The 12291-nt window shown below is 43.8% G+C and overlaps 1 protein-coding gene across 1 annotated transcript in view; it reads left to right on the top strand.

The window, feature by feature from the left end:
• The first annotated feature begins 5942 nt into the window (after positions 1-5942).
• The window catches only part of DDRGK1 (DDRGK domain containing 1), a 44823-nt gene continuing 38474 nt past the window's right edge, over positions 5943-12291 (top strand). The window contains exon 1 of the mRNA XM_062575030.1: positions 5943-6044. Coding sequence (XP_062431014.1) covers positions 5957-6044 — 88 coding nt within the window. The 5' untranslated portion in view covers positions 5943-5956. The remainder of the gene's footprint in view (positions 6045-12291) is intronic.

Consider the following 12291-nt stretch of genomic DNA (forward strand, 5'->3'; position numbering starts at 1 on the left):
ATGTCCTCCTCAGTACTTTGTGAAGAAGGTCAATATTTTTATCTCTGAACTACAAAATATCAGGCACAGAAAAGTAATCTGTCCAATACTGGGACTCAACTCTGATTAGCTACACAACACTAGTCAAGAACAACACAGCAAAATGGTTTTCAGAAGAAAATGGAGTTTTAGAAGAACCAGTTCATTTTCTGGAAATGCCTCCTTTTCCAAGCAACTTTGATTAGGAACCACCTTGTATAATTTATAGCCAAAAGAGATGAAGAAATAATGCAGATAAAGTTTTAGAAAGACACTCATATACACAGATACAGTCACAGCCACCTGGGCTAGACCAGGCAGGTAGACAGCACATTAACTAGGGGCAGCCCCTGCATGAAATCAGTCAAGACTAAGAAATAGCACATACAAATACCTACATCTAGCAGGGTTTCACAGTTCATCAAAGAATCTTTGAAAAGTTTTGGTTTTTGCCTTAGCACACATAAGGAAATTTCTGTGAATCACTTCTCACCCACACTGTTCTTACATCCTAAGCCAGCACCCTGTCTGCAGGGCTCCACTATGTGGGGCTGAGTCATCCCTAAAAAGTAAATCATCACCTCTGCAGCTATGCGGGAGGAAAGTGTCTGAATTTCGATCCCAGGGATTTCACTTCTGCAATATTTTTCCTTTAATCCTCCATTACCACAGCAGTCTCCACCTCCAATTACTCCTGAAGACCCTCTCAAGGAAATCTTTACCCTCACTGGATTTCTCTTAGACTTATAACTGCGCTGGCATTATTTGTTTCAGATCTTCCCTCAGCTTTTAAGGCCAAAGGGGCCATAGCTATTTTATAGCTTATAACTGTGAGCACCTCAGCTCCTCAGGATAAAGAAAAATAAGGGTGAGAAACACATGATATCCTAAGAGGAGTCTTTCTCAGGTAACTTCAACATTGCTCTGTTCAGCCTAACCATACGAGTACCACAAAGTTTTGTTTGGATTTAGCAGCAACCAGAATATACTAGGTGCAAACAGAAAAGAACTCCAAGGCTGCAGTTTTGCTCTAGAGGCAGAGCCCTGCCAAATTGTCCCCTGAGTATAGTATCTTCAGTAATTCCAGAACAAGAGATCAGCTCAGGCAGAACGTAATTTTCTTTTGTCTTGTTTTTGCATATACCTTCTAAAACTTTGCAATTTTGCTATCAAGAACTAAGACTCTGCCCTGATGGAGTATACCTGTTACTTTCTTTTTTTTTTTTCCCGTTTGATATAAATTTAAAAGTTAAGCAACTCTAAATCATTTTATTTCTCTTGAAATAACAAAATCAAGTACAACAGTGAGAACAGACAAGCACAGGGTCTCACCAGACCAAGACAAGTCTATAAGTCTAGAGAGCGAGAGCTTTTCAACTCGCAGGGGAGCTTAGGCTCTTTATAGGTGTTGGGAAGGTGCTGAGCAATCACCTGGTGCACACACGACAGGAGTTCACTTCAGCATACGAGTCCACTGTCCTGGAACTAGAAAATTCATCCCCAGATCTTCGGATTTACGCAACAACTCTGGCACAGTGGACACCTCCCAGAGGCTGAGCCTGTAACTCACCAAGTGCTGAATACCTTTTGCATCTAGTGCCACAAAGGAGCAGGTCCAGAAACACTTCTGTTCATTGGCATATTTATAAACAAGTATTTGGGGGAATAAAAGAGGTCCACATCCAAGTGTGAGGGACAACATTTGCTTTATTCCACCCTGTAAATCTATTCTATTACAGGAAGGTTACATCCATACTGCAAATTCAGACATGCCCACGCACTGGAAACTAATTATCCCTGTGGGTAATTTATTAGAAAGTTCCTTGGAATGAATTTGAGCTGTGCCAATTCACACTTTCCTAGATAATTCCCAGCATGGCTCAGCACACAAAACAGTCCAGAACACCCAACAGGCAGTTTGTATCCAGCCACCCTCTTCTGGAAGGCAAGACAGTTTACAAGCACGGAAGAGGGCCATTCTGTGCCAGTTGGCCACAGGGCCCAGGATTCATTTAGTTCCTGGATGCACTTAGTTTATTAGCACAGATGAAGCTGAATTGCCTCTACTTAGAGTCTCATTACCGGACATCAATATATGGCACCACCACACACTTACTGAATCACACACTCTGGGACTGCATTGCCAGCTGGATTAATGGATATTGCTATTACAGCAAAGTGGTGATCACTCAAGTATATAATTCCTATATACAATGAGCTTTTTTTTTCTGGGAAAATGTGCTATTTGATTTTTTGTGAAAATATAGAAAAATTTGAAAGCCCATGTATTTATACACAAAATGCACGATCAGCCACTGCTCCCCAGTGACCTGGGGTAATCATCTGAGTTTGCAAGTCCTGAACTACTACAATCTCACTGTAGTGCAATATTTGCAAGACTGAGTGGGATGCAGTTATTCTCCAACAGGTGGTCTGTTAATTCAATAACACCCACCTCTCATCACAACCCTCAAGTAACCCTATCATGTCACACATATTTTCCCTGTTTCTTGGTAGCAAGCCAACTTCAAAATCATTTGAAATCTACTTGGTTAAAGAAACTAGAGGGAGTTTTCCAGATCTAAATTAGGAAAAATATAAAAAGACACCTGAGAAATACAGCCCAAGGGATCTAAAATATTAAAAGACATGTCATGTTTCTAAAGACAACCCAGGTGTCATAACCGAACTGAAATGAGCATCCAGTACTCTGTCATTCATCTTCTCTAGAGTTTAAGCTGTTTCTACACGGTATAATGGTGACACCTACAGGGAAAACTAATCTTCTGCCTCTGCAACCTAGAGAGGGTTGGATGACACTACATCATTAACGTTATCTTAATGAAATTATTGAAAGCTGCAGGGACAGTGCAGGCAAATAAAATACATACCACTTGCACAAATAAGAACTGGCTGCAGACCAAAGTCATTAATTGGATGATGACAAAACAGGATCTGAGAGCTATCAACTCTCTCTTTATCTGCCATAGCAGTGCTACCAAGCAAAGCACAAATGACCACAAAGTTAAGCAAATAAAAAAAAATGTACAGCAATAATAATTCTTTCTGGATACACCTTTCCAGCTCTTGCTTGGTGTATGCCTACAGGACAAGGCTACGGTGCACCCGGACTGCCATGAGACATCCAGGACTGTTTTATACCGAGAGTACCTCCAAATGCAGGCAGGCTCAGGAGAACACAACTCCCCAGTTTCCTACTCCTTCAGCAATCAGCTCAGTGCAAGATGCAGCACGCTCCAAAATTTCACACTTAGCCTTGTATCCACCTACTAGCTTCTCAGTCATGTTTCGATACTGACTTCAGCTAATAGCAAAGGTCATTCAAATATCAAAATTAAGAGTTTGTATTTGTTAGGATGTTTAGGATGATCCCTAGTCAGAGTTAGTTAAAAACAAGTGAAATATTTGAAAGATAAAATAACGAAAAACATTGTTTTTAACACTAGCTCAATCACCATTTTTTCAAATCTGAAGCCAAAAATGAAAAAAAAAAAGATTTTTCATTCATGTAGTTTTTTATTTTTAAAATCTCCCCTGACCATTACACATGGTATGAAATACCATTGCCTGAAACATACCTCAATCCAAGGACAAGAAAAGTTTCAGTTCATACTTTTTCTAATTGTGTGCAGGTGCAATTTTCCACATTACCTCAACAACCTTGTTGCTTCTGGAAACTTTCCAAAAGTTAACAACGGGCATGTCCTTTCTGACCACACAGTGAGTAACAGACTAACCTGATAAGACAGAAACAGAATACAGACAATAAAGTTTCAGCAATGCAAGAAGAAAGCGTTATTGTCACTGTTTCTCAGAATAACCTTTGAAAGATTATTACTACATGAAAAACCCTCCATAATAAAGCATTTGATCTACAGCTTAATTCCTTTTTGAGACCTTCCCACTACATCATTGGTTCTACACTGCTAAAATTTACCAAATTTCTTTGTACAAGCTGATTGCTGTGTGGCAGACATCTGAATTTGTTTCAAGTTTATGATGTTCCACATGTAGACAACTGTACAGTCAACAGCAATAACTAATTAGCTAAAGCAATTCTTTGATTACATCTAGATATCCAGTTAGTCCAAAACACTGTAGTACAATATATTTAAAGCTTTCAATGCTTCTCAAGTCTTCCATAAGTGATTAAACCAAGTAAATCTACAAGCCTGCTGGGGAAGCCAGTTTAAACAGCTGCTTGTACAACAAGAGGTATGTTGAATGCAATATATTCTCCATTTTCTATTTTTATTAAAACATTTCACTGCAAAAAAAAAAAAAAAAAAAAAAAAAAAAAAAAAAAAAAAAAAAAAAGCTCCCAACAGCCGTCCTTTATATGCCACACTAAGGGATCTCCAAAGCAAGAAAGGGCTAGATCAGTCAAAACATTATAACCACAGAACAAGTCAAAACCAGCGAAAACTAAGACACTTTTCTCCCCTCTCACACAAGGACTGGGGCAGAGCCCAACAAACGGTTCCAGATCTAAGAATGAACAGCCACCCAAAGTGGGGGGAGGTGTTGTTCTCCACCCCCAGCTTCAAGTTCTTGCAAGCATCTTCTGTGCTGAGCTGGCTGGAAAAAAAATCCAACAATAAAAAATGATGACTTTCCTGCTCTGGCTCATTGCACGCTCACAGACCATTTCCAACAGCAAAAGGGAAGTCACAGGAGGCAGATCCTTCACTTGGCTGGCCACCAGCATTAGATCAGCTTAAAGCAATTAATGATCTACAGCTGAGGGCTGCCTACCTTGCACTGGCTCTGAATAAACCAAGGTAGATTGTGAACCTGACTTAAAAAAAAAAAAAGTTTTCCATGGGCAGGTTTTCATTATTTTTACAAAAATAAGTCAGCTTACTGTGTTAGCCAACTAGTGCCCAAAGCCAGTTCAAGGTCAGCATGAGGGAAGGGATTTTTTTATTTCAACAATGACAAACTTAATTCAGCTCAGGCCATTATCAAGAAGCCATGCCTTCAGCTACCTCAAGTGCCACAGAGGTAGGCTAAAACTTCAGCTTGATTAGATGCTCACGTATCATTGAGTTAAGAGGTAGAAGGTATAAATTACTCAGGGCTGTAATTTAAGCTTAGTTTTCCTGGCTGCCTTAACAGATATGCTCAGGCAACCCTGGAGCAAGAGGCTCACGCAAGAGTGCACAGCAACACGAGAGGACTCATTGCAGTGTGTGGGCCACGCTGCCCTAAACACACACGGGCGACCCATGCTAGCGGTGAGGGAAAATAGCTCCGCGAGCCCCACCGCAGCCACATTTAATAGCGATTCTGCCTCTTGGCTTTTTTATGCCTTTTGAAAAAAAAAAAAAAAAAAAAAAACACTTCAGGGAGGAGAAGCAGAAGCAGCTCGGACACGTCTCCCGCGTTAGCGATTTAAATTTCCAGGGAAACGGGGCGGCTCCTCCGCCCTCCCAGCGCCGCCGCCGCCGCACCACACACGCCTGGCGCCGCCGACCAGCAGCGCCTCCCGCTGACGCGGCGCCCCCCAACGGCCGTTATTAACCGTCGCGCGCAGTGCCCACGTGACCTCCCCCCCCCTCCACACACACACACACACACGCAGGGGCCTCGCGCGCGGGCTTCCCGGCGCGCCGCCTGCCGTCTGCAGCCGCCTCCCCGCCGTCGCCCCCGGGCTGCGGGGCTCCCACTGAGGCGGCGCCGCCCGCCGCGCTGCCCGCGGTCTCCCAGCGCGGTCGTTGCCTCCGCCCGGGCCAGGCTTGACGTGCGGCGCGGTTCAGGCAAGCGCGCGGGGCAGCCCGGGCGTGGGGGCCTGACGGCGCGGCACGTACCAAGTGCCTCCCCCCCCCCCCCGCGGCTTCCCCCCCCCTCCGCGGGCCGGTTTGGTGGGGGCAGGGGCGGGGCCTGGCGGCGCTGAGGGCGGGCGGCGGGCGGCAGTATGGACGCGGCGCTGCTCGTTCTGGCTGCCGTGCTCCTCGCCGTCCTCCTCTTCTTCGCCACCCGCCTCCGGGGCCAGGCGAGGGCAGGTGGGTCGCCGGCCCTCCCCTCGGTCCGCTTCCCCGCCCTGTTCCGGTTTGGGGGGGAGGGGGGGTGCTCAGCTGGGTCCGCCCCTGCTCTCAACCGGGTCCGGCGCTGGGGGGTGGGAGGGGGCGTCTCTATGGAGACCCCTGTTGGGGGGGCACCCGCCATGGTGGGGGGATCTCAGGGATCCGCAGCCCCCCCCCCCCCCCGAGGCCGCTCCTGCGGTGTGTGTGTTTGGGGGGGGGGGGGGGCGTGCAGCCCCCTGCTCGGCTCTGAGGCCTGGCGCAGCTCGTGTCACCCCCCGCCCCGCCGCCCTCGTCGCCGCCTCGGGCCCCGCGCTGGTGGGGGGAGAGCCGAGGAGCCGGCGCCTGCCCCGCAGCGCTCCCGGGAAGAAGGCCCGGGGCCGCTTTCCAGTGGGATTTCCACTCTCCCGGCCGGTTTCCTGCTCTCCGACCAGGCAGAGTTGTCTCTTACTTATTTTTTTAAGGGGGGAGGGAGGATTTAGGCGCTTTCTGCACCCCGTGCCACAGAAGTACGGTGTTTTCCAGGTCTCCCTAAGCGATCCGGCAGGGATGGTGCTCTCCTGATTTCCCTGGGTCTGGTCGTGGCGACTCAGAGCCGACCGGAGTCACTTGGTCGGCGCAGGGCTTGACCGGGGCTGTGAGACAGCCGTATTCTTTGTGTGCTGAGGTTTGGGTGCACTAATTACACATCCTCCATTATCTTATAAGCTTTTTCTTTTTTTTTCTTATCCACTAGTTTTCTTCTGGAAGATCTTGTCAAATGGATAGAGTTAACTGCAGAGTTAATGCCATTCATGTTACACACGAGACCAGAAAAACAGGCTAGCCTCTCTTCTTCCCTCCGGCCAAGTCTCCATTAGCTGAACTTTGCAGAAATTTGCCTCTTTTGCTACTGCTTTTCCACCTAGCTGAGGACTTAGAGCAGATGAGGGCAGTAGTATGAGTGTTCGCTAGACAGGCGAGTTTTTAGGTGCTGTGTTGCACATTCTGGTTCTGGGAAGGGTTAGATGATACAGCATTTCCAAGCTTGCTGGCTCTCTCAAATGGTGAGTGTTTTATTGCTGAGCAGCAGTTGCAGTAGCATGAAACCCTAGTGAAAATGACCTTTTGTAGATGCAATTTGAATGTTATGGGAAGAAGACAGATGCATCTGTAAACTTACCTGCGTTGTTATATTTTCAGAATGAAAGAAGGGAGATGTTTAACTGTGAAGACTCAGATTTGAATTTTTAGCCTGGACAACCACTGACGCCTTTGTCAGTGCAACAACACAAGGTCCAGGATTTGGGATTTTGGAGAGGGGTGTGGAGGAGGGGTCTTTTTATTTGGGAGAAAGAATATCTTTGGTAGTTTTTCTATAAAAACACTAATATAAACAGTCATACCAATGCAAGGTTATGTGTGGTAAGGACCTTGTTAAAAGCAGCTTTTGCTGATAAAAGTTATGCAGTATGTGATTTTTTCCAACAGTCTGAGACCTTTTATTGTATAGATCTGGTCTGATATTTTTTTCTCAACAGCTTAGAAGTTGATGAAATTTCCTTGGTCTCTTAGCTACTTAGAGCTGAGCTGTTGATAAAACTAGGTGATGCATATCCTAGAGAGATGAGGCTGCTGGAGAAATACTACTTCCTGAGCTTGTGTTGAGGGGCTTAGGTTAATCAGGAGCTATGGGTTTGGAGGAGTATTTTTGTTTGTTTGTTTTTTTGAACACATGAAGTTCTAACTATATTGAAGCCCAAATATTTACTTTAAATGATAAAAGTTCTCAAAAAGGCTCAATGCTACTTTTGAGCCACTTGTTAAAGTGAGTTTATCTTCAGGATAACTCATTTGTTTTGAAGTCTTTTTTTTTTAGCATTGTTTTGATACTTCCAAATTAGACTTGATTTTTTTTCTTGATAATTTGTTACCTTAATATATTGACTTCTGTCATTATAAAGTCTTTTACAGACTTTCAGGCTGTGGGCGTAATTTTTCTCTTTACATGACAAAAACTATTTTTCAAAACCACTGGGACTTTGAATTTTGCAGATACTATATACACCAGTCTTAAACAGGAATTTGCTTTTCTGTGGCTTTTTCTTACCTGGAAAACAGAAGCTGCTACACACTTGGTAGTAAATTCCTACCATTAACCTGAAAAAGACTTTAAAGCAGGGAAGTTTGACATGTAGAACTGATGGTACCAGTATTGAGACCATCCTCTCTTGCCTTCTTGTTTTTAAATTAATAGTGGGGGATCAAAACTCTATATGATCTGACTGGAGGAGTTGCTGCTTTAAGAAGTTCACGAATTTAGGGCTTTAGATAATCAAGGAAGCCAAAGATCACAAGTAGCAAATAAAAAGTATTTCCTTTAAAAGGTCATTTCAAGCAGCATAGTGTTTTCAGCAGGATCATGTCTGGGCATGTTCTGCTGAGAATAGAAAAAAGAAGTAGCATTTCTGGTTTTAATAAATGGATTGCATATCTATCACTTGTTTATGACTATGATCTTTGTGAACATACCTTAATAGGATAAGCTGTACTAGGCACAAGTACTTTCTCAGGAAAGCCAAGCATACTTCTGCCTGTCCTGTTTGGTATCACTATCTCCTTGAATTTCACGAGTTTCATGTGAAGGTAGAAGATGCTGGATGCTGCAGGAAGCATGGTGGGAAATACCGCTAATGTGTTAGTGCGGTAGGTGGAGCTCTTCCCGCTCTACCACTGCAGAACCAGGGAGCTATCAAACTAGCAGCCCGATTTGTACGAAAGCCTTGAAACTTGCCAGCCCAGGATTACCCTGACAGAATTGCCCGTCTGATATAACTGAAGACAGTGTGTCATGATGAGCAAAGTATTGTCTATTAAGAAAAGTGTGTTTGCTCTGAGGAAGTGGAATTCTGCAGAGCTTCAGAAAGGAATTAATTTCTACCTGAGGGGTGTAAAACTAGATCCTAAGGGTTCTGGACTCTGAGAGGTTTCATAGCGTTCTTTATAACGATATCCATGTGATGCTTGACATCCTGCTTAGGAAGCTGTTCTGCTTTCAGTAGGATTTGTTGTTGCTGTTTCTTGCATCAATGTAGACTTATATCAGAATGAAGTGACAGTACAAGTACAGTCTTGCGGTTGCTGCTGTACCCTGACAAGTCAGATGAAATAATCTCTGTTACTGCCTTTGCATTGTGCTGACTTTTCTGAAAAAGCGGAGACAAGCTGCTCTTGGCAAATCAGTAAAACTGCTGTCCTCTGAAGTGAGCTATTCCCTGATTTTTGAAAGGCTGAGTCATAACCTGGAGTATCTGAAGCTTATAATAAAAACTAAACCATGCTTTCAAGCTATGTCCATTTTTCTGACTTTTTTTTTTTGTCCATGTTGTCTGTTAATTGAGGGCTTAATTTAATATTATTTCCTCTGGCCTACCGTTCTGCAAACCATCAAGCAGGTATTGGCTCATCTGGTCTGACCTATATAATATTGGTCATTAAGTTTCACTCAGATGGCTCTGTATCAAGTCTAATTGACTGATGTGTTTCAGTCCTTGTGTGACTAATCTATGCACAAAATGGCTAGACTGGGGTGCTGCTCACATCTGAATCCTCTGCAGTTACAGGAAACTGAAGGCTCAGATGTGTCCAGATAATCGCAGCGGCCGAACCACACCCTGTGCTGCGGGAGATGGGGGAGGAAAAACCCCACAGACCTTGACCTGAGGGAAAATTATTCTTGACCTCAGATTTGATAGTCAATCCATTTCCAAGAATAAGAGCAAGCAGTTTTTTTAAGAGCAAGGTTTTGAAGTGTTTACTGTACCATTCAGAACCAGCAGTCGCACCCCTCACATTGTGTGTGTGCCGCTCTAGTCAATCTGCTGTGCTTCCAGAGGGGAGGGAGGAGAGCACATCTAACTTCATAGATATGGAAGAAACAGATGTTTCCTGAGTCCTGTAAACAAATAGTTGAACCCTGATCAACAAGCCAGGTACAAGTGTGTTACAGGAAAAACAAGACAGTTCTCTTCTCCCCCTTGTGAAGGATGGGGAGAAACGTAAGGACCGATACTCACATTTTTCAAACTACTGTCCAGTTAAATGCCTTGCAAACGGAAGGCTAGAGGGGAAAAAAAGATGGATTAAAGCATGACCTTTTCTACTAAATGACAATCCATAGTGTTCAGCTGTCCTCTGTTGGGTGTAGAATGAGCGAGTTTTGGAGATTTGAAAAGACAAGTATTGTTTGACAACTACCTTACGAGTTTTACCATGACATGAGACAGCTATGACAGGTTTTGTGCTACTATTTGAGCTCACTCTCACTGCTCAACTCTAGGGAATTATAGTCTTCTGGAGAGAATTAAACTGAGGAAAATACAACTTGGCTCATATGTCTCTCACCATGAGAGTTAAGCACCTTGGTTTGAAATGAACATGTAACTTATAAATAGATTTCTATTTCATGGAATGCAAAATGGTCTCTGTTTCACAGGAAGATAGGAACCAAAAACGAGCCTCAGTATGAACGAGCATTAGAACTGCGTAGCCGATATGCTATGCAGGACCACCTTTGAAAGTTACTGAGATGGATGTGTTGAAGCTTTTGTCTAGAAGAATGCTAAGATTTGAACTGCAAGGTGTTTTAGGAGTTTGCTAGCAGAAATATTGCACTTCTATTAAAATGTCCTTTTGCAGGCTCTACCCTAGAATATTTCTGGCGTTTAATAGTGTTCTAAGTAAATAATCTGCTATACTGCCTTTGAGGCATAATGTTTCCCTCATTGTTCTGTAGCACTGAAAATCAAGCTGGGCAGATCTTGAAGAAGCAGCGGAATGATCTGATCCCTAGAACCTGCATTTGGTAATATATTATGGACTCCTTTTTGGTCCAGAGACCGAAGGGAGTAAATGAGAACAAGGCCATAACAGCGGTGTGATAGTGCAGTGACTCAATTCAAAATGTCATGGTGCTGCAGTTAGTGCTGGGAGCTTTCTTGTGTGCTGCTAACAGCATTGCTGCAGCGTATCCTGAACTGATAATGGCTTTGCTGGCTGAATACTTCTCCAGGTTACTCTGGTTTGCAGCCTATGCTGAGCTCGGTGCTGTTGTAGCTGTACTGCTTTTGGCACTGAGGTTAGCTGCTTTGAAGCTAGTTCAGATTTACCGGAATGAGTTGTGAGCTCACCTTTGATTGTCACATAGAGGTAGCCATAATGAATCTTTTTTTCTCATCTTAGATACATGAACGGTAGCTTTCTAAAAAGGAATTGGTTGGATCAGAAGATGCTGGAGACTTGGTACGGTGTGGAGAGCATTCTGTGCTCCTGTTGGAACACCATGTAATCCAGCAAATGACAAACAAATGTGCCCTGGGTTTAACTCCATGAGTAATCCCACCACTTTCTATGAGACCATTTGAATAGTTAGTTGAATTAAGGTCATGGCAGTTAACATTTTTGCAGGATTGAGCAGGTAACAATATACACGATTATCAGAGTTGTGCTTATCAGAGGAATATGCAAAGCGGGTATCAAGGCTGATGATGCCTTTCCATTATCTGATCACTGCAGCAGGAGCATGGAGGGCTCACACGGAAACTTTGTGTGTAGTTCTGTGGAAAACTTGCTAAATGAGCCTACCAGTCAGTTGCTTTTTCCCATGCTATCTCCCAGCTGTTCCTCTGTTAGGATATTCCTCATTTGTCAGATCCTAACAGGTAATTTGAGCAGGGGGGGGGGGAGCTGATATGGCAGTGGGAGTTCGTGTTTATGCTTTGCAATCTAATGCAAAAGTTATACACCTTTGGCAGTGTGTCTTCCCCTAGCATTTGCCTTCTATACATGCGTCTGGTGGGAGAAATTCAGTTTAAATCAGCACAGTAGAAGGGAGAAACACTGAATGCATATATGCTATAATGTATATTCCTTATTTATTGTTCAGCTTTTGTTTCAAATATAATGATTTACATGTTCTGTTCTGAAACGTGTGCTCCCATGTTTGAGTTCAGATGAATCTACTAAATTATACAACTCTCCCCACTCTCCCCCCACACACACACACACAAAAAAAATCAGAATACTTCAGAAAGGAAGAAAAACATTCCTCGGCTGCTGTCTTTTGCTAAATCAGAAATGACTGGATGAGCAGTCTCACCAGATAAAGGGAAATATTTTCTAGTTTTAAGGGAAAAACAGATCGTGTGTTAGGCTCAAGTAAGGGCAATATTTGGATAGTTCGGGGGGGGGT

This window comes from Rhea pennata, chromosome 4 (genome assembly GCF_028389875.1).
Source record: "Rhea pennata isolate bPtePen1 chromosome 4, bPtePen1.pri, whole genome shotgun sequence".
Classification (NCBI taxonomy): Eukaryota; Metazoa; Chordata; class Aves; order Rheiformes; family Rheidae; genus Rhea; species Rhea pennata.